Genomic DNA, 22,352 nt, shown 5'->3' with positions numbered 1-22,352 from the left:
ATCTCTGCATACCAAGATTTCCTGGGGCCCGCTGGGGGCCACAAGAAGCAACAACTTCCCTTCTTGCTTGATCCTGCAAAGAAGTCGTGGACGCAGGCAGAATAGGAGGGAATGCATAAAATCAGTGAGAACCAATTCCACGGGAATAGCAAAGGCATCTGTTCCGCATGCTAGCAGATCCTTTGTTCTTGACACAAAGTTGACGATTTCTTTGTTGAACCTGGACGCAAACAGATCTATGTCTGGGATCCCCCATTTGACAGGAAGATATCGGGGTGAAGGAACCATTCTCCCAGGAACAACTGCTGGAGACTCAATCCTGCCAATTTTCTATTCCTAGAAGATGAAGACTGCCGATAGGCAAAGTACATTGCTTTCTGCCCAAGATAGGATATGATTAACATTTCTCTGGGCGGCACAACTTCTTGTGCCCCCTTAGGGATTATTATGGGCCATTGCTGTGGCATTGTCGGATTGAATTCTGGCAGGACAATACTGTAAACTGAACGTTCAGGCCCTCAGGACCAAGAGCCCTGCCTGAGTTTCTAAAAATGTTAATGGGCAAGGCCATTTCTGATCTGGGCCACTTCTCTTGGACAGTTGCCTCTTCCAGGACTGTTCCCCAACCTAAACAAAAAAGGTTGGCATATGTTGTTACCACTTCCCAGGTAACTGAAGGAAGGCTTTTTCCCTTAGTAGACTTTTGGATAATAACCATAAACTGAGGCTCCGGCACACCCAGCCTACAGCACCTGGTATTTCCAGGTGGTCTCTCATCCGGGTACTAACCAGGCCCGACCCTGCTTAGCCGCCAAGATCAGATGAGATCGGGCGCCATCAGGGTGATGAGGACGTAGGCTTTGGAGTCAGACCCATTAGGAATGTAGAGCTCAAACCCTTTTTTCCAAGACGATAGGATACCGTTTTGCAGAAGTCTTGAATAAAACTGAGCATAAGGAATGGCCTCGAATGAAGCCACCATCTTTCCCAACAACCTCATGCAAAGTTGAATAGAAGAAATTCATCTTGTTTTGACCACCTAAATCAGTTCCTTTATGGCGCTGATCTTTGCCTGGGGTAAAAATACCCTTTTCTAGGTGTACCTATGATCGGACCCAAGTATTTTAGCCTTCTTCATGGTTTTAAAGAATTCTCCTAGGTCGAGAATTTGACCTAGATATTCCAGGTAGTTGAATGTGGTGACCATACTTTGGTCTAAGCGGGCAACCAACTGGTCTATCAAGAACAGAGCGACTAGGTAAACCATAATCGTTATACCTAGGGCCCTTAATCTGGCTAGAAGAGGGTCAGAACCTTTGTAAACACTCAAGGTGCAGTAGCTGGACCGGAAAGCAGAGTTTCGTACTGAAATTGAAGATTTTCCACCTTGAAAGTAGATATTACTAGTGAGCGAGGAAATGGGCATATGAAGGTATACATCTTTGATGCCGATTGACGCCAGAAGTTCTCCTCCTTGTAGGATGGAGATAACTGATTTGGATTGACGCCATATGAAAAAAAGAGTGGTTATAGTCAGGAACTGAATTTAGATTTTTGAGATCCAGAATGTCCATTCAGATTTGGCACTGTGGAAAAAAAAAAAATAAAAAAAAGAAGAAGAGGTTTGAAAAACTCCAACCTCTGTTCTTACATGGGGACCCCATAATCACTTTTTTCTTTTTCTTTGGATCCGCAGAAACGTTTGTATCCTGGAGCTATTGAGGAAGTCCCCCATTCGCCTTGACACTCTTCCTGCCAGATTCTTGAGAACTGCAGAAGAATTCCCCCTATTCGATTGAACCTGACGGTGGAATCCGCCATGACTGCCTGGAGGCCGATGCCTCTGGCACAGGAGAAGGAGCTTTAAGACGAAAATACATTTACTCCTTTTCTTAAATGACAAAGGGGTTGCTTTCCACTAGAATTTTTTGGGGTGTATTATCCAAAACATCCACAAATAGCCGTTTCACTGCAAAAAGGAACATTAGCCAGGAGCTTCTTACAAGGCGCTTAGCAAAGGGCGCAAGGCCTGAAGGATAGAATCTCTCATAGCAACTATTGCAAACATAAAGCTGCCTCCTGGGCCTGTTGAGCAGGTTAACCTTGAACACCTGTTTAACCACTTGACCACTGGGCACTTAAACACCCTTAATAACCAGACCAATTTTCAGCTTTCAGTGCTCTCACAATTTGAATGACAATTACTCGGTCATGCAACACTGTACCCATCTGAAATTTTCGTCCTTTTTTTCCCACAAATAGAGCTTTCTTTTGGTGGTATTTGATCACCTCTGCGTTTTTTATTTTTTGTGCTATTAATGAAAAAATACCGAAAATTTTGTAAAAAAAAGCATTTTTCTTCATTTCTATTAAAATTTTTTGCAAATAAGTAATTTTTCTTCATAAATTTGGCCAAAAATGTATACTGCTAAATGTCTTTAGTAAAAATAACCCAAATTAGTGGATATTATTTATTCTGCGTGAAAGTTATAGGGTCTACAAGCTATGGTGCCAATCACTGAAAATGTATCAATTTGATCACAGCTGATGTACTGACAGTCTATCTCATTTCTGGAGACCCTAACAAGCCAGTAATGTACAAAAACCCCCCAAATGACCCCTTTTTGGAAAGTAGACATTCCAAGGTATTTAGTACGTGGCACGGTTAGTTTTTTGAAGTTGTAATTTTTTCCCACAATTCTTTGCAAAATAAAGATTTTTTTTATTTTAATTTTTTTTCACACCAAATTGTCATTTTACCAGGCTATTTCTCTCACACGGCATATACATTCCACAAATGAAACCCCAAAATACATTCTGCTGCTCCTCCTGAGTACGGTGATACCACATGTGTTAGACTTTTACACAGCCTGGCCACATACACAAGTCCAACATTGAAGTAGCAACTTCAGGCGTTCTAGGAGCATAAATTACACATCTAATACCTCAACCACCTATTACACTTATGAAGGCCCTGGAGCACCAGGACAATGGAAACGCCCACAAAGTGACCCCATTTTGGAAAGCTAACACCCAGGTGGGCACTGATGGGCACAGGTGGGCACTGATGGACACAGGCGCCACTGATGGACACAGGCGGCACTGATGGGGCACTGCAGTGGCACAGGTGGCACTGATGGGCGCAGGTGGCACTGATGGGCGCAGGTGGCACTGATGGGCACAGGTGGCACTGATGGGCACTATAGTGACTTTGGTGGCACTGGTGTGGCTCTGGTGGCACTGATTAGCACACAGATGGCACTGGTGGGCACAGGCGGCACTGGTGGGCACAGGCGGCACTGGTGGGCACAGGCGGCACTGGTGGGCACAGGCGGCACTGGTGGGCACAGACGGCACTGGTGGGCACAGACGGCACTGATGTGGCACTGCAGTGGCGCAGATGAGCACTGATGGGCACAGATGGCACTGATGGGCACAGGTGGCACTGATGGGCACAGGTGGCACTGATGGGCACAGGTGGCACTGGTGTGGCACTGGTGGCACTGGTGTGGCACTGGTGTGGCACTGGTATGGCACTGGTATGCACTGTAGTGGCACTGGTATGCACTGGTATGCACTGGGGTGGCTCTGCTGGCACAGAGGTGGCACAGAGGTGGCACAGAGGTGGCAAAGGTGGCACAGGTCGCACAGGTGGCACAGATGTGGCACAGGTGATAGATGGCACTGGTCTGGCACTGTTCTGGCACTGTTCTGGCACTGTTGTGGCACTATTTGGGCACTGCTGGGCACTCACGGTTATTTTTTATTTTCACTGGAATGTTCTCCTCTCCTCTCACGCTGCATCGGTGTGAGGAGAGGAGACTGATGACCTTAGCTTGACCCGGCAAGCCGAATTGTTTACATTTGTGATCGCTCCGTCATTGGACGGAGCGATCACGTGGTAAAGGACCGCTGCCATTGGTCCTTTACCGCGATCCGTGTTGCGCCGGGTCCCGTGAACTCGGCGAGCACGGATGTTCCGGCGTGCGCGCCCCAGGGGGCGCGCACGAACGATTCTCCGGGAGGCCGTTAATTAACGGCCTCTCAGAGATAGCAAACCGACCTATAGCCGTTAATCGGCTATAGGCCGGTTATTAAGTGGTTAAACTGGTGTCTCAATGATTAAGCAATTACTGTCAGCTCAGCCTGAGACACTCAATCTGCCAATATGATTTGTTTAGTTGCTTTTTATTCCTAAGCATCTGAGCATTGTGTGCTGGACAAGTCAAACTTATTCACAGAGGATATAGCAGCGTTAATTGCTGGTATAACCTACTGAATTTTCTCCACCATAGGATAAAGTGTGAAAACTTTTTAGGAGGGGTGAAAAAAAAAAAAAAAAAGTTTGAGGGTCCTGGGTAATGGAAGAGAACCTATCGCATGTTAACCCACACTGGGATACGATTAAAGTTGCTAAACTTTTTTTTTTTTTTATTATAAAATAAACAGGGGCTGCAGTGTTAAAAATAGTTGCAGACATTTCATGGCCCTGATGCTCACTCTGACCAGCCACCCCCTCTCAGGGGATGATGCCATTTGTAGAGAAGAGTAGGCTTTCCAGAGCTTGAGGGAGACCCTTTTAGCTCTTTTTTGGGGTGTTTTTCAACCCTCCCTTCTGACCATAGCCTGATGCGCAAAGCAAAAGGTACTACCAGAAGGAATCGCATCCACTGCTTGGGCAATAGTCCAGCTACTGCTGCTGCTATTAATGCTCAGCCTGATGTAAATGTGTCAAATAGGAAATGCCTGTATCACCAAAACCTCTTTCATGCTCTTCTTTGCTCTTATGTCTCTCTGACAATTTTGCAGCCAGCATAAAATAGAGTTTTTTTTATTTTATTTTTTTAAACACACTTCCTTGTTGGAGGATGCAAATGCTGCGCTAGCTAAGCCCCACCATCGCATCGTACCCCCTCTTTAAAAAAAAAAAACAAAAAAAAAAAAAGGATTTTTCCCGCCCAAGCACGGGCCTTCGATCCAAACGGGATCAGCTGAGTGAGGGAGGGAGGTCGTGGAGAAGACCCGGAAGCTGCCGCTGTGTAGAGGCGGTGAAAGAAAACTGCATTGCCGATCGTTTTTAGTTCTCCGTTATACTCAGCCTCTTGAAGAGGGGAAGAGTTCAGCTCAGGTGGGGGTGTCTGGAGGAAGCAAAACCCCCCCAAACTTACCAGAGGTCTGCCTGCTAGCACGAGGAAAAAATTCTGCTACTTCTGTGACACAGCGTGACTGAGCAAAGCATGAGAAGTGGTGACACTTAGGCAAGACATTTACTTTAAAGGAGACATTTCATAAGAAAATGTAAAAATTCCTTAGAAAAACTCCACTTACCTTTCCTGCCGCTGGATTTTCTGTGGTAAAACCAACAGACCCAATCTTCACCCTTCACGGTGGGTTCCATTAACAAACCTTTAGGAATCGGGGACCTTTGGTAAACCCACAATCCTGGACCTGAAAAAAAAGGGCCCTGCCAGTAAAACTTTATGGCCTGAATACCAAAAGAACTGGTTCCCGGGGTCCAGCTCTCTAAAAACAGAAGCGTTACAGGCAAAACCTAGTTTCTTCAGATACGAGGCCCGGGTACCATTAATATCGGCCTAAAAGACACTTTGAATGGATCTGGCTGCATAGCTAGCTCCAGAAAAGATTGTTCCAGGGGAGCTCAGCACAGCACATCTTCACTCGTGACCAACACCTTAGACACTGACGAAAAAAAAACAGATACTCCCAGTAGTGGGAGGGGTTATATAGGGAGGCAACTTCCTGTTTAGGGTGTGCCAGTGTCCAGCACCTGAAGGTGGACTATAACCCACATAGTAAATAACTATGGCTCTGTGTCCCGTTAAGTACGATTAAAGAAAATGAGGTTTGGTCCAGGTGAACGCTATTGTGATCTAGCCCTGCAATATTAAAGCTTTGTAAAGGCTGATGTCATTAAAGTGGGAGTAAAATCCAATGGACAATTTTTTGCCTATAGTAAGGATTACCTATAGGTACAGTAAATCTCTCCTAAATGTGCACTGCTTAGGATATATTAACTTGTGGAGCCGCCGGTAACATCACCAAACACATACGCTCTGAAAGAATGGCATACCGTGCGGTTTCTTCAGAGCCCTGTGCCTTGAACAGCGGCTCCAGGGTGCATGCACGAGTGACAACACTGCGGCTCATCCAATCAAAGGACCGGGGCCTGCCAACACAGAAAGGAGGAAGACAGGGTGATGGCTTCTTTTTAAGGCAAATTTCACATAATGTGCTAGTATGTGATGCGTACTTGCACATTATAACTTTTCCTTGCAGAAACACAACTTTGGTTTACTAACACTTTAAAGCACCGCCAACTTGTTTGCTCTTTCCATCTGGGAAGCATCGGTGATCTATATCTGCAGGCACCTGAAACCACAGAGATGGTTGGATTACTGACTTTGAGCATCAATTCCCTTTGGTACTGTAAGAAGGTTTATACTGGGCTGTCCTACCGTTTCTCTCTGAATCCCTGTGTCCCTAAGTGATTGCAAATCTCCTCAGAGGGGTCCCTTCCAGCCTCTGCCCAAAACAAAAAGTTTAGGTTGGAGTTGTAATTTAGTTTCAAACCTAAAACAACAGGTAATCACTAACACATGCCTAATAAAGTAATTCCATGTACAGAATAAAACAAGAAGGATATTATTGTTGTAACTGGTGAAGAAGTTCATCCGTAGGCAGAAACAGAGTATGGGTGAGAATGAAATCGTCCAATGCTAGTTCTGGGGAAGAAGGAAAAAAATAATGAATTTGAATTATTAAAATCAAGCCTGTGAAAAAAAACAGAAGTGAATGTATTCTCACAGCAAGCAATCAGTGGTGTAATTTTCTTCTTTTTTTTTTTACAGTATTTTATGAAGGGACAGAGGCAACACAAACATGTTCTTCTCCCACCTTTCCCTATTATCCTGCTTTTACATAAAAAAAAATTATATTGCTTTAAAATGTTAGAAGCCACCAATGTATTGGTCAATGCATTCATTGCTATGAATATGTTGCTATATGTGTCCAATTAGGGAGATTTCCCTTCACTTCCTGTCCCATTGGTGTAGGACGGGGATCCCCAACTTGTAGACCGCAGGGTCAGGTGACTGGTAGATTATGGTCTGGGCTTGCTGACGCGCCATTCCAGAGCATCAGAGTGCAATGCAGAGGGACTTCTTGTAAAGTTGGAGCTGTAGTAAGAAGCAAGAGCTACAAAAATCCAATGCCTCCTCAGTAGTGCCGGCTCCCGACCCATGTGGAGTGATAACAAATGCACCCCACCTCTTATCCCGACTAGCGGTCTCCAGAGTGGTGCCAGCAGCAGGAAAAAAGATCTTCAGGTCAGTGTGAAGCAAGACACTGGGCATAATAGCATAAAGCTGATTTCACACTGATGTGCTGTGCTTTACCCACACAGCGGGTGCAGTGCATTGAACCCGCGGGCTTGCTGCGCTTATCCATAGATTATTATATCCTATGGGTTTGGTGCACTTTCTGAACGCAGGAGTTTTGGTGCACTTTCAGAAAATGCACCACACCTGCAGGATATAATAGAAGTTTATGGCAAAGAGCAGCTAACCCAGGAAAGTTCCAGATGCGCTGCGCCAACGGTGCAGGTAAACCGCAGCACATCAGTATAAAAGCAGCCTTCTAGGGGATTCAGAACAGTAAGGGTTCATTTACATTTGCCGTTTGGGGGGTGGTAAAACATGCCCCAACCACACCCCCTTTAGCTGTAGTGGCCAGTGGTGTACACACGTCGCAACCGCAGCAGGAATTATACACCCTGTCATGGTTGGTGGGTGTAGCACCTGCAAAGCACAGACCCATTCAAGTGAATAAGTCCACTCTGCAAGTGCCCTGCAACCTCATGCAGTACAGCAAACAAGGGGTTAAAACCAGCATCGTTGCTTTCTCGCCACCTGCTTTAACCCCAAAGGAGGATGCAGTTGCAGAGTGGCCCCATGTACTTGAATCGCCAGGCGGTGGTACCCACCAAAAGTAACAGGGGGGCTTCATTCCTGCTGTGACATGTGTACACCTTTGGCTGCTGCCTCAGCAGCTAATGGGGGGGGTAGGGAGATTGGGGGCGTTATGCACCAACCACTCAACCGTGGTGTGAACAAGCCCTAAGGGTGCTGCTGCCGAATGCAACTAAAGGTTAATTTACAAGTGCATCAGGCACTGCTGCTCCCCTGAAAAGCGATCCGAGTTTGACAGTTGGTGAGGAGGCAATATGTTGCCTCCTCACCATCCGATTTAAACCCACAATTGCCACGCAATGAATGCGATTGCGACACGGTAGTATGGCAATAGAGTTTTAATCAGATGTGAGAAGGCGACACTGTGCGACAATGTGTCCGGTGATCTTTGACTCTCCCATGTTGTTCAGGTAGATCTCCACCTCTGAGGTTGCCGACCCCCGGTATAGGAGCTCTGAGCCTTGCAGGTATTTGTTGTAACGTTATACAGCAAGTAGTGTGCATTTTTTTATGTAGCGTCTTGGAGTCTACACACCAACCACTATTGTGTCCTGCTGAATCCTTGCAAATTACTAAGACCTGAAAAGGATGAGTGCCGCACTAGTTTGCACACTCCATAAAAGATTTTTTTCTGCAGCAAAAAACTACAATATGTTTCAGAGGCTTAACACTCTCCCTTCATCAGGGCCTGTAAAGCAATAACCTACGGGTACTTTCACACTGGGGCGGTGTCGGCGTTGGCGGTAAAGCGTTTATAGTTTTAGCGACGCTTTAGCACTGTTAAAAGCAGCGCTTTTCAGCCACTAGCAAGGCGCTTTTAACCCCTGCTAGTAGCCGAAGTTTTAAAAGCGCCGTGTTGCAGCACTGCTGAATCGCTTTGCAGGCGATTCGGCATCGCTGCCCATTTATTTCAATGGGCGGGGCGTTTTGGGAGCAATGTATACACCGCCCCAAAGATGCTGCTTGCAAGTCTTTTTCCCCCATCCTGCAAGCGCACTGCCCCAGTGTGAAAGCACTCAGGCTTGAACACTGTGGAGGCATGGGAATCGCTTTTCAGGTGCCATTTGAAAAGTGCCCCAATGTGAAAGGGGTCTTGCACTGCACATTAGCCTTGACTGTAAGATGGAACCCAAGTAGCCATGTACAGATCATGCAGGCTCCTTGACAGAGACCATGCAGGCTCCTGGACAGTGAGAGGAACGCTCTATTAAAGTGGTTGTAAACCCTTACAAACCACTTTGACCTACAGGTAAGCCTAGATTAAGTCTTACCTGTAGGTCCAAGCAATATCTCCTAAACCTATATGGTTTAGGAGATATTTGCCCGAAAACGGGCACCGCTGTCTACGGTGCATGCGCCGTAGACAGCGGCGCGCAGGCGCACTGAGCGCGGCATTCTCAGCGACGGAGCTGCCGCGCGTGTCGGCTCCCGTGCGCATGCGCGGGAGTGACGTCATCGCGGCTTCGCCAAATGACAGCGGCGGAGCTGCGAGACCCCACCAAAAAGATGGATGCGGCGGACTACAGGGGACAGCAGCGACTTCGCTGGCTCCTGTGTCAGGTAAGTGACACATAATGGGCTACTATGCGATGCATAGTAGTCCATTATGCTTTGCCTTTGCAGGGAATGAAAGAGGAAGTAAACTCATCAGGGTTTACTTCCTCTTTAAGGCTCGTACACTCTATAAGAAAATCGGGCAAACATTTTTGTCTGAGGAACTTTCATACGATTTTCGTATAGTGTGTACACAACTTTCGACAGCCGATTCCAACTTTTTGTACAAAAATTCCCAAAGGGACAAACTCCAAAAATTTTCTCATACAGGAACAGAAGGAACAATTTTTGTTCAATGTGTACGGTTTTCGTACAAGAAAAATCAGAAAAGACTGTGCATGATCAGAAACAAAAAAAGAAAAAAGCGCCTTTGTGGTACGGGAATTTCTGTTCATCGGTTCGCATTTGCTGTGAAACATTGAGGGGAAAAAATTATTATTTTTTTTTCCAAAAGATCGCTCGCCTGATTTTCTTATAGCGTGTACCCCACATTAGACTGCTGTTGCCATAACAAGTATCCCCTTTTGAGGATATCACTCTATATTCCAGTTCTGGTGACAACTCGCAATTATGGTCTTTTCTTCACTTTCAGCCCCAATGACATTGGTCAACAGTAGGGCTGAAAGAGCTGATTAATCGACAACTAATAGATTATGAAATCGATTACTATTTTCATAATCGATTAATCGGCCAGTAACATAATGGGGTAAAAAAAAAAAAAAAAAATTAACACCTTACAGTATTATCTGCTTTTTTTTTGTACTATAAAGGGCTAATTTTAGGTTTTTTTAACCCCATTATGTTAGGAAACGTCTTAGACCTGGTTCACATCTATGTGTTTTTTGCAGAAACGCACTACAGTTCATTTATACGATTTCCTATGGGACACGTTCACGAAAAACTGTTCTTTTTTGGTTCAATATACTTCAATAGAAAAGCATGTAATGCGTTTTTGCAGCAATTTGTGTTTTTTATTCTGCCCAACAAATTGGCCCAAAAAATATGCAAAAACGCAAATCTCAGCAAAATCACGTGTGCAAAAATAACAGAAACAGATTAAACGCAAACTGCATAGGTGTGTACTGAGCCTTATTCTGGCCACACGGATCAATTTTCGGATGAGAATATTCAGACGAAAAATCTTTGTACATTCGCTGAATGAAAGAATGTTTGAAATTCTCACTTGTTTTTAACATTCTGTTTTTAAAATGAATGTAATTTCTGAATGAAATCCACATACACTGTCTGAAAATTTATTTGACCAAGAAGTTTTCCATTTCCAAATTTTCCCGTCACTGTGGTTGAAAATGAACGTCAATTTGACCCCACTAACGATTAGAAAATAGAACGAACGTTCTTAAAATACATTTTATTTTGAAGGAAATAAAATTTCTAAGTCTGATGATATTTACCAGATTCACCCTCTAATAGTATATACAGTACAGTGCCTTGCGAAAGTATTCGGCCCACTTGAACTTTTCAACCTTTTGCCACATTTCAGGCTTCAACCATAAAGATATAACATTTTTATTTTTTTGTGAAGAATCACCAACAAATGGGACACAATTGTGAAGTGGAACGAAATCTATTGGATTTTTGAAACTTTTTTAAAGCGGGAGTCCGCCGGGACTCTGCGTTTTTTTTTTTTTTAAGTCAGCAGCTACAAATACTGCAGCTGCTGACTTTTAAAATAGTGACACTTACCTGTCCAGCGCGCCCGCGATGTCGGCACCCGAAGCCGATCTCTAGATCGACACTCAAGTGCTGCCGCCGCCATCTTGGGTATGGGAATCAGGAAATGGAGCCTTTCGTCTTCATTTCCCGGTTCCCTACTGCGCATGCGCGAGCCGCGCAATGAGGACGGTCCCCGCTGCCTCTGGGATCTGTGTGTTTCCCAGCAGGCAGCGGGGCACTTGCGGAAGGGGGCGGGCACTTGCGGAAAGGGGTAATGTATGCCCCTTTCCGCAGAGAGCTAGCCCGGAAGTGGGTGCAGTTACCTGGATTATCCAGGTAACTGCACCCCCCTCCCCCCTGAAAGGTGCCAATTGTGGCGCCGGAGGGGGGGGAGGAATCCGATGAGCGGAAGGTCCATTTTAGGGTGGACCTCCACTTTAACTAATAAAAAAATGAAAAGTGGGGCGTGCAAAATTATTTGGCCCCCTTGCGTTAATACTTTGTAGAGCCACCTTTTGCTGAGATTACAGCTGCAAGTCGCTTGGGGTATGTCTCTATCAGTTTTGCACATCGAGAGACTGAAATTCTTGCCCATTCTTCCTTGCAAAACAGCTCGAGCTCAGTGAGGTTGGATGGAGAGCGTTTGTGAACAGCAGTTTTCAGCTCTTTCCACAGATTCTCGATTGGATTCAGGTCTGGACTTTGACTTGGCCATTCTAACACCTGGATACGTTTATTTGTGAACCATTCCTTTGTAGATTTTGCTGTATGTTTGGGATCATTGTCTTGTTGGAAGATAAATCTCCGTCCCAGTTTCAGGTCTTTTGTAGACTCCAACAGGTTTTCATCCAGAATGGTCCTGTATTTGGCTGCATCCATCTTCCCCTCAATTTTAAGGCTCCATGCACACTGAAGCTGATAAACTGCAGTTTATTGGAGTTTGGGCGTTTTTTGTAAAAGCCCATAAACTCCACTCTATGTTAGCCTATGTGTCCATGCACACATGGACGTTTTTTAGCTTTAATGAGCAGTGGAGTTTATGGGCTTTTTTCTGAACGCCAGAAATTCGCGTTCAAAGTGCCGTTTTTCAGCGGCAAAAAACGACAAACGCTCATTAACGCTCATTCATTAGTGTTCGGCATTCTATTTTTCAATGCATTGTGGGATTTTTGGAGTGTCCTCTGTGTATTTTTATAAAAAACGCCCATTAACGCTAACGCTGTAAAACGCTCATTAACGCTCATTAACGCTAGTATAAAACGCTGTTAAAAGCAGGTTTTTCAACCAGCGTTTTCTGCCAGCAATCTGGCGTCCAGAAATAGCTTTTTTGAGCTTCAGTGTGCATGGAGCCTAAGGCTCCATGCACACTGAAGCTGATAAACTGCAGTTTATTGGAGTTTGGGCGTTTTTTGTAAAAGCCCATAAACTCCACTCTATGTTAGCCTATGTGTCCATGCACACATGGACGTTTTTCAGCTTTAATGAGCAGTGAAGTTTATGGGCTTTTTTCTGAACGCCAGAAATTCGCGTTCAAAGTGCCGTTTTTCAGCGGCAAAAAACGACAAACGCTCGTTAACGCTCGTTCATTAGTGTTCGGCATTCTATTTTTCAATGCATTGTGGGATTTTTGGAGTGTCCTCTGTATTTTTATAAAAAACGCCCATTAACGCTAACGCTGTAAAACGCTCATTAACGCTAGTATAAAACGCTGTTAAAAGCAGGTTTTTCAACCAGCGTTTTCTGCCAGCAATCTGGCGTCCAGAAATAGCTTTTTTGAGCTTCAGCGTGCATGGAGCCTAACCATCTTCCCTGTCCCTGCTGAAGAAAAGCAGGCCCAAACCATGATGCTGCTGCCACCACCATGTTTGACAGTGGGGATGGTGTGTTGAGGGTGATGAGCTGTGTTGCTTTTACGCCAAACATATCGTTTTGCATTGTGGGCAAAAAGTTAGATTTTGGTTTCATCTGACCAGAGCACCTTCTTCCACATGTTTGGTGTGTCTCCCAGGTGGCTTGTGGCAAACTTTAGACAAGACTTTTTATGGATATCTTTGAGAAATGGCTTTCTTCTTGACACTCTTCCATAAATGCCAGATTTGTGCAGTGTACGACTGATTGTTGTCCTATGGACAGACTCTCCCACCTCAGCTGTAGTTCTCTGCAGTTCATCCAGAGTGATCATGGGCCTCTTGGCTGCATCTCTGATCAGTCTTCTCCTTGTCTGAGCTGAAAGTTTAGAGGGACGGGCCAGGTCTTGGTAGATTTGCAGTGGTCTGATACTCCTTCCATTTCAAAATGATCGCTTGCACAGTGCTCCTTGGGATGTTTAAAGCTTGGGAAATCTTTTTGTATCCAAATCCAGCTTTAAACTTCTCAACAGTATTACGGACCTGCCTGGTGTGTTCCTTGGTCTTCATGATGCTCTCTGCGCTTTCAACAGAACCCTGAGACTATCACAGAGCAGGTGCATTTATACAGAGACTTGATTACACACAGGTGGATTCTATTTATTACCATCAGTCATTTAGGACAACATTGGATCATTCAGAGATCCTCGCTGAACTTCTGGAGTGAGTTTGCTGCACTGAAAGTAAAGGGGCCGAATAATTTTGCACGCACCACTTTTCAGTTTTTTATTTGCTAAAAAAGTTTAAAATATCCAATAGATTTCGTTCCACTTCACAATTTTGTGTCCCATTTGTTGGTGATTCTTCACAAAAAAATTTAAATTTTATATCTTTATGTTTGAAGCCTGAAATGTGGCAAAAGGTTGAAAAGTTCAAGGGGGCCGAATACTTTCACAAGGCACTGTATATCTCCTCTAATAGTATATACAGTATATCTCTTCTGTCTGTTATTCTCAGAGTGAATTAGATATTTTGCTCCCTAACCATAAAGTGCCTTTTTTTAAAACTTGAACTAAATGACACCACACCGATTAATGGAAACAAATCGATTATGAAAATAATCGTTAGTTGCAGCCCTAGTCAACAGAACAAAAAGGTCCCCGCTGCCTCTGGGAGCTGTGTGTTTCCCAGCAGGCAGCGGGGCACTTGCTGAAGGGGGCGGGCGCTTGCGGAAAGGGGCGTAACGTACGCCCCTTTCCGCAGAGAGCTAGCCCGGAAGTGGGTGCAGTTACCTGGATTATCCAGGTAACTGCACCCCCCTCCCCCCTGAAAGGTGCCGATTGTGGCGCCGGAGGGGGAGGGGGATTCCGATGAGCGGAGGTCCATTTTAGGGTGGACCTCCGCTTTAACTGTCACATTGGTTGTGCTTTCAACCAAACTGTCAAACCATCCAATGGCTGGTGTCATAACTGATCACATGTGAAGCTTCATGGCAGTTAAAGATTAAAGGGAGGCCAAGATGGCAGCTTCCTTGGCTGAAACCAATAGGAGGGTTTACTTCCACTTTAAAAGTGTCAGCGTGTTCCGGGAATGATGTATATAAAAAGGTCCTCAAAATGAAAATAAATAAAAATTATATATATATATATATATATATATATATATATATATATATATATATATATATATATATATATATATATATATATATATATATATATATATATATATATATATACATACATACATACATACATCCATACATACATATATATACACACACACACATATATACACACACTGGTTTTAGATATGCTTTTGAGTATAACCTAATTAGTAATATCTCAAATATATTTCACATGGTAACAGAATTTATAGTAAATTTAGGTATTTAAAATGCAAGTTAAAACACATTTTGAAATACACAGAGTGACAACGCTATATCCCTGTCTCTTTGCTTTGCCCCCCTTCCCAGGGGCTCACAGAAGGGGGTCCAGGGCGTCCCTGTTCTGCATTTCAGGTGGGAATCAGGTCCCAATTTCTGTCTGAATTCGCACCTGTTGATTCAGAGCCAAAGACGCACAGGACCCCGTTCCAAAGCTGACTTCGGCCACCAGAGGTGTGTGAACCGGTGTTCTGACAAAAAGTGTCCGCCTATCGAATGGTGTCCATCCCGTACTGTGCAGGCGCAGCGCTTGCGCAGCACGGAGGACAAGGAGACTCCGATAGTCTCAGAAGAAGAACGGCACCTGCGCACTGAGTCCAGGTGCAAGCTCCACCATCCAAGTGGACATACGGTTGCTCATATAAACAGGGCCCCTTGCGTGCTCGCTTCGTTCGGCTATTTTTTATTCTAACTCTATGTCCACTTGGATGGTGGGGCTTGAACCTGGACTCACTGCGCAGGCGCCGTTTATCTTCTGAGATGTTCGGCTTCTACTTGTCCCCCATACTGCGCAAGCGCAGTACAGGGTGGACAGTATCCGATGGGGGACACTATTTGATACATCACTGGCTCCACTGAGAGCTGGTCACACTCTCCTGTCATGCGAATTGGATGCAGTAAAATCTGCATTCAATTCGCATAAGTGTGAACCCAGCCTCAGATGAATTAATTTATTCTCCCTGGGATACTGATGGCATCATATCCCATCAAAACTTTTTGCCCAAATGATGGTGCCACCAGTGAGTTTCCATAACGTAAAATAAACAAGTATCCGCTCTAAAATCGTGTAGGGTGATCCTGTAGCAGGGGATAAGGACACAAACTACAGGGGACATGCTACAATATTGACCATACAATTTGCATACAATCAGCATTAGATCTATCAAAACTATGTCAAATGAGGTCCTATCTATATTATCCAATCCAATTGCATGCCCTTGCACTATACACTTGCTAGGAGATCTAAAAGAGATTGTACATTTTAATAACGAGGGCATTTTTTTGGTGTTAAAATGCGTCTGTCTTCAATCTCAGAGGTATGCTTCCCACAGTATTTACTCCATGGTTTATCATTCATCATAGGACATGCTTTACACGTTCAAATTTGACCCAATTTACTTGTACACTCCCAAAGCTTTAGTTATGCAACACAAGAATATACCTGTGTGTGCGCCCTGGCATGTTTACATGTGCTACGGTACGGCACGCCCAATTAGTACCTGTATAACACAATGTGCTCTATGAATTAACATATCTATATATCTACTGAGAGCAAGAACCTGAGCATTTCCAGACCAGTAAAAGGTAGAAAATCTATACACAAGAGCTAATCTGATCCTGTTCTGCTAAAAGAAGGTTTGCAGTTTACTATATAGACACCCAACATCATGTGATCCTCTCCTATAATCTACAAGCAGGAGATCCCTGTACATTATATAGACACCCAGCACCGTGTGATCCTGTCCTATAATCAACAAGCAGGAGATCCCTGTACATTATGACACCCAACACCGTGTGATCCTGTCCTAGAATCAGGAGATCCCTGTACATTATGACACCCAACACCGTGTGATCCTGCAGGTGGATCACGGTCCATAATACAGCACTCAGTCCACATCAATTTCTAAATAAGGGTCAGTATTCACTAAAATCATCAGTAATGCATTGAATCAGACTAATCATGCATTTATAGCCAAGAAAAGGTTAAATCTTTCTATTCCATCAGTTTCTGGGTAGAGCAAAACACAGTGACAGTCCCTTCTGCCCACGCACCTTGTTAGTAAAAGAATAGGACAGGCCCACTACTCATAGAGCCTCACAGCTCTGCACTAACCACCATAATAATAGCTCAGTATAACAAGTGGCAACATGAAAATGGGGCTCTAGCATATAATTTAACCTGTACAATAAATACTGGTTTCTATTCTAGTAAATAGACTAAATCTGCCTTCTGTATGACATTCATGCAAGCACTGGGGCAGGGGGTGACAGGGGGTGACGGGTGATAGGCGGCGCCCCCCTAATGTTCCAGCGCCTCTCTACATTATGCAGCCTATTTTCAATATTCTGGGGTACATGTGTTGAGCGAACAGGCGCTGCGTTTGAGTGATGTGGTGGGGGTGGGTATTGGGGGGAGGGGATGTTCAGTAGAACTTCACGTCTTGCTTCAACCTGCTGCTGTACAATCTGTTCTGTATTAATGTAGAGGATTCAGTGTTCTGTACAGTCCTAGGGCTCTAGAATCTCTAGTCTTTAATAATAAAGCTTTCATGTGAAATCGATCAATACGAGCTTGCTTGCTGTGAATCTAGCAAAGAAGATTTAATAAGCAGAATGAAAAATTTGCAAAGCGCAGAACCCCCCCCCCCCAGCCAATCAGCAACTATCTACATCTCACGGTAAGATGACATTTGATGGACTGCTACCAATTACTGTCCTTCACACTTTTTCATTGTGCTGACAGTTCTAGTTATAGACTGGGATTGGCGTTATCAGAAAAGGGGATAATGTACAGTAAGACTGGGAACAAATGATTTGCCAGCATGCTGGTCAATCTCTCCAACCTGGCTCTGATGGTATCAGTAACAATATAAACCACTAGCGGTGCTCAGATCTGAACTTAAACATCAAGGTGGGAATAGCCCACCTTTAATTCTCTTTGACTAGTACATGATTACTATATAAATTAGAATAAAGTCATAGATACTATACTTCAGAATTCATAACCATATCAGCTTATACTCAGACTGGGAAAGCAAACAAAATAGTCCATCAACTTCTGGTACACCAAAAATCAACCTCACCGCCAGCAACACTTGTCCCTTAAGGTTTTTATAGTCCAAGGCTCACCACCAGGAACCCTTGTCCCTTAAAGTGGTTGTAAACCCTTACAAACCACTTTGACCTACAGGTAAGCCTAGATTAAGGCTTACCTGTAGGTCCAAGAAATATCTCCTAAACCTATATGGTTTAGGAGATATTTGCCCGAAAACAGGCACCGCTGTCTACGGCGCATGCACCGTAGACAGCGGCGCGCAGGCGCACTGAGCGCGGCATTCTCAACGACGGAGCTGCCGTGCGTGTCGGCTCCCGTGCGCATGCGCAGGAGTGACGTCATCGCGGCTTCGCCGAATGACAGCGGCGGAGCTGCGAGACCCCACCAAGAAGATGGATGCGGCGGACTACAGGGGACAGCGGTGACATCGCTGGCTCCTGTGTCAGGTAAGTGACACATAATGGACTACTATGCGATGCATAGTAGTCCATTATGCTTTGCAGGGAATGAAAGAGGAAGTAAACTCATCAGGGTTTACTTCCTCTTTAAGGTTTTTATAGTCCAAGGCTCACCACCAAGAACACTCGTCCCTTAAACCCTGTACACATGGGCTGAATGTCGGGAGACATTGGACGTTTGGCTGGCTTCTGTCAGATAAGCATGCTGGAAAACTTGCACTTTCAGCCAATGGCAGTGAGAGCCGATCGGGGTGTGCTGGAGGGGGGGGGGGGGGGGGGGGAATGCGGTTGTCCCTCTGTCAGAACACAACAACTTGGCTTGGTTGGATGGTTAGTACAGCAGCTCTGACCAGAGATGACAGTTTTTTTCTTCGTTCAACCGTGGGTCCATAAGCTGTACCAGCAATTACGTTCCCGACTAAAACGGCTTACTAGGTCATCTGACCAGACCAAAGATCTGCAGTCTTTGAATGAAAAGACCCTGGTTGGGTATTAGCCACAAGTGCTTAAACCTGTGCAGCTGGTAAGGGTGCACTTTGCATGGTGGTGAATTCACTGTGTTTTCACTGAACATGTGGCTGCTGGTTCATCCTTCATTGAATCAGAATCTTCAATAGATATTATAGGACTCGCTGTTTGGGATTTCCTTAACATTTTCAAAGCCATATTATGTTGCATCTATAATTGTATTTAGCATATATTTCTTTGTAAAGTCAGCATGTCTTATTCTGCTGCTTCTCATCTGCGTTCTTTTCCTTAGAAATCAATACAAAAGCAAGGTAAACACACATTTAAGGCCGACTCCAGGCATAATCTTAAAATCCAGCCAGTAATAAATATAAAATAATCCTTTCTACTCCAACAAGAAAATAGGAAAAAAAAAAAAAAAAAAACCCACACTGGAAGACCGAATGATAAAGATATCAAAAAAAATATGAGCTAGTAGTATAGGGGTACCACATCCACCGTACCAAATGTAAAGAGATAACTCACTTTATTTTTTTGGTACCCAGGAAAGATTTCTGGACCGTATTCTTAAAAAAAAAAAATTTATATATATATATATATATATATATATATATATATATATATATAATCAATATCTTAACATATTTTAGAATTATTTTAATCCAAAGCATAGTACAATAAATTTTACTCCAGCCTACATTGTGTAGCTACAGTGAGGGGGGAGCATTTAACCCCCTGTTGATTTTGTACGTTTGCCCCCTTACAAAGAAATGATCAGTTTATAATTTTAACCTATTCAGCCCCGGAAGATTTTACCCCCTTCCTGACCAGAGCACTTTTTGCGATTTGGCACTGCCCCGTTTTAACTGACAAAATTGACATCCTTTTTCCCCGACAAATAGAGCTTTCTTTTGGTGACATTTGATCTCTTCTGCAGTTATTTTTTGCGCTATAAAAACAGACTTTTTTCCTCAGTTTAGCCCAATATGTAGCCTTCTACAGTTTAATTATTTTTTTTTTTAATAACCAAAAATAAATCGCAATACACGTATATTTATTGGTTTGCGCAAAAGTTATAAAATCTACAAAATAGGGGATAGTTTTATGGCATTTTTATTATTCAATTATTTTTTTATTTTATTTTTTACTAGTAATGGCGGCGATCTGCGATTTTTATTGGAACTGTGACATTGTAGCAGACATGTCAATTTGGACACATTTTTGGAACCATTGGCATTTATACAGCGATCAGTGCTATAAAAATGCATTGATTACTGTAAAAATGTCACTGGCTGGGAAGGGGTTAACACTAGGAGGCGATCAAGGGGTTGTGTTCCCTAGTGTGTGTTCTAACTGAAGGGGGAGGGGACTGTGTAGGGGAGATGACAGATTGCTGTTCATACGTTGTATAAACAGATGATCTGTCTCTTATCCCCTCAGAGAACCGGAAACTTTGCAATTACACACACAGATCCCGGGTTCTCAGTGTGCCCTGAACGATCGCAGAAGCACAGCGGTGATCGCGACCGCCGGGCACTCGCATCGGCTCTGTGGGCGAGCAGGGGGCATGCGCCCCTAGTGGCCACAGGGGGGAAGAAACGTTACACAACGTTGTTACGCTCAGCCATGCCATTCTGTCGCAGGACAACTGCGGCAGCTGGTTGGCAAGTGGTTAAGGATAGCTTTATTTTAACAGTGGGAGACAGAACAACAAAATCCAGGAAAACGCATTTCAAAAAAGTTATAAATTGATTTGCATTTTAATGAGTAAAATAAGTATTTGATCCCCTATCAAATCAGCTAGGACTTCTGGCTCCCAGGTGTCTTCTATACAGATAACGAGCTGCTATTAGGAGCACTCTCAAAGGGAGTGCTCCCAATCTCAGCTTGTTACCTGTATAAAAGACACCTGTCCACAGAAGCAATCAGATTCCAATCTCTCCACCATGGCCAAGACCAAAGAGCTGTCAAAGTATGTCAGGGCCAATATTATAGACCTACACAAGGCTGAAGTGGGCGACAAGACCATCGCCAATCAGGGGGACAACAGTTGGTGCGATTATTCGCAAATGGCAGAGACACAAAATAACTGTCACTCTCCCTTGGTCTGGGGCTTCATGCAAGATCTCACCTCGTGGAGTGATCATGGGAACTATGAGGAATTAGCCCAGAACGACACGGGAGAATCCTGTCAATGATCTCAAGGCAGCTGGGACCATAGTCACCAGGAAAACAATTGGTAACACACTACACCACGAGGGACTGAAATCCTGCAGCACCTGCAAGGTCCCCCTGCTCAAGAAAGCACATGTACAGGCCCATCTGAAGTTTACTAATGAACATCTGAATGATTCAGAGGAGAACTGGGTGAAAGTGATGTGGCCAGATGAGACCAAAATTGAGCTCTTTGGCATCAACTCGCCGTGTATGGAGGAGGAATGCTGCCCATGACCCCCAAAACACCATCCCTGCCGTCAAACATGGAGATGGAAACATTATGCTTTGGGGGTGTTTTTCTGCTAAGGGGACAGAACTTCACTGCATCAAAGGGATGATTTACAGGGCCATCTACTGTCAAATCTTGGGTGAGAACCTCCTTCCCTCAGCCAGGGCATTGAAAATAGGTTGTGGATGAGTATTCCAGCATGACAATGACCCAGAATACACGGCCAAGGCAACAAAAGGAATGTCTAAAGAAGTACCGATACTTTTTTTCCCCCCCCCCCAAGTACTCACCGATATGGATTATCGATACTTTAAACGTCATGTGGCACTAATATGCAGCACTGATAGGTTGCACAGACGAGGTATGGCTTTGTCAGTAGCTTTTCATTTTTTTACAATTTCATTATTTTACTCTAGGAAGGGTCCTGTTTGTTCCAAACTTCAATTTACAGATGATGGAGGCCACTGTGCTCATTGGGACCTTCAATGCTGCAGACATATTTCTGTACCCTTCCTCAGATCTGTGCCTGAATACAACCCTGTCTCGGAGGTCTACAGACTATTCCTTGGACTTCATGGCTTGGTTTGTGTTCTGACATGCACTGTTAACTGTGGGGCCTTATATAGACAGGTGTGTGCCTTTCCAAATCATGTCCAGTCAACTGAATTTACCACAGATGGACTCCAAATAATGCCCCATACACACGATGAGATTATCGGACGAATGATCGTCCGTTTTTTATTGCATGCTAATCTCAGATCAAATCTGATGAGTTTACTAAAGTCACGAAAATTCCCGCACGACAGAAAAAAAATTCGGAAGTGATGTTATGTGTTGTAATGCATTTGTATTGCATTTTCGAACGATAGCTGTACTGATTAAACGAAAATCGTACGATCTGGCATCGTACGAAAAAATTTTCCGTGCATGTCCGATAGAATAATATTGGATGTACTGTCCTAAATCGGCTCTCGAAAGCTCTGTACTAATGATCCGATTATCGTACGATCGCTTCGAAAGCGGTATTTTCCGTACGATTTTTGGATCGTGTGTACGGGGCATAAGTTGTAGAAACATCTTAAGGATGATCAGTGGAAACAGGACGCACCCGAGCTCAATTTTGAGTCATGGCAAAGGCTGTTAATATTTATGTACATGTGATTTTTTTTCATGTTTAACCTCTTGCTTACTGGCCA

General features: G+C 44.1%; 1 protein-coding gene and 1 pseudogene across 2 annotated transcripts in view; both read right to left on the bottom strand.

The window, feature by feature from the left end:
• Window positions 1-22,352, bottom strand: part of RAPGEFL1 (Rap guanine nucleotide exchange factor like 1) — a 113,770-nt gene that overhangs the window by 68,145 nt on the left and 23,273 nt on the right. For both annotated transcript variants that reach the window (XR_013263580.1, XM_077459833.1), the window contains exon 2: window positions 6,665-6,743. Coding sequence is in view for 1 of the 2 variants with exons in the window: in XM_077459833.1 (XP_077315959.1) it covers window positions 6,665-6,743 (79 nt within the window). In the remaining variant the exon portion in view is untranslated. The remainder of the gene's footprint in view (window positions 1-6,664; window positions 6,744-22,352) is intronic.
• LOC143937691 (5S ribosomal RNA) lies at window positions 741-859 on the bottom strand (annotated as a pseudogene).

Source organism: Lithobates pipiens, unplaced genomic scaffold, assembly GCF_037356315.1.
Source record: "Lithobates pipiens isolate NorthernLeopardFrog02 unplaced genomic scaffold, aLitPip1_a1.2 Scaffold_28, whole genome shotgun sequence".
In the NCBI taxonomy this organism is placed as follows: domain Eukaryota; kingdom Metazoa; phylum Chordata; class Amphibia; order Anura; family Ranidae; genus Lithobates; species Lithobates pipiens.
This window is presented reverse-complemented; position numbering and strand designations above follow the sequence as displayed.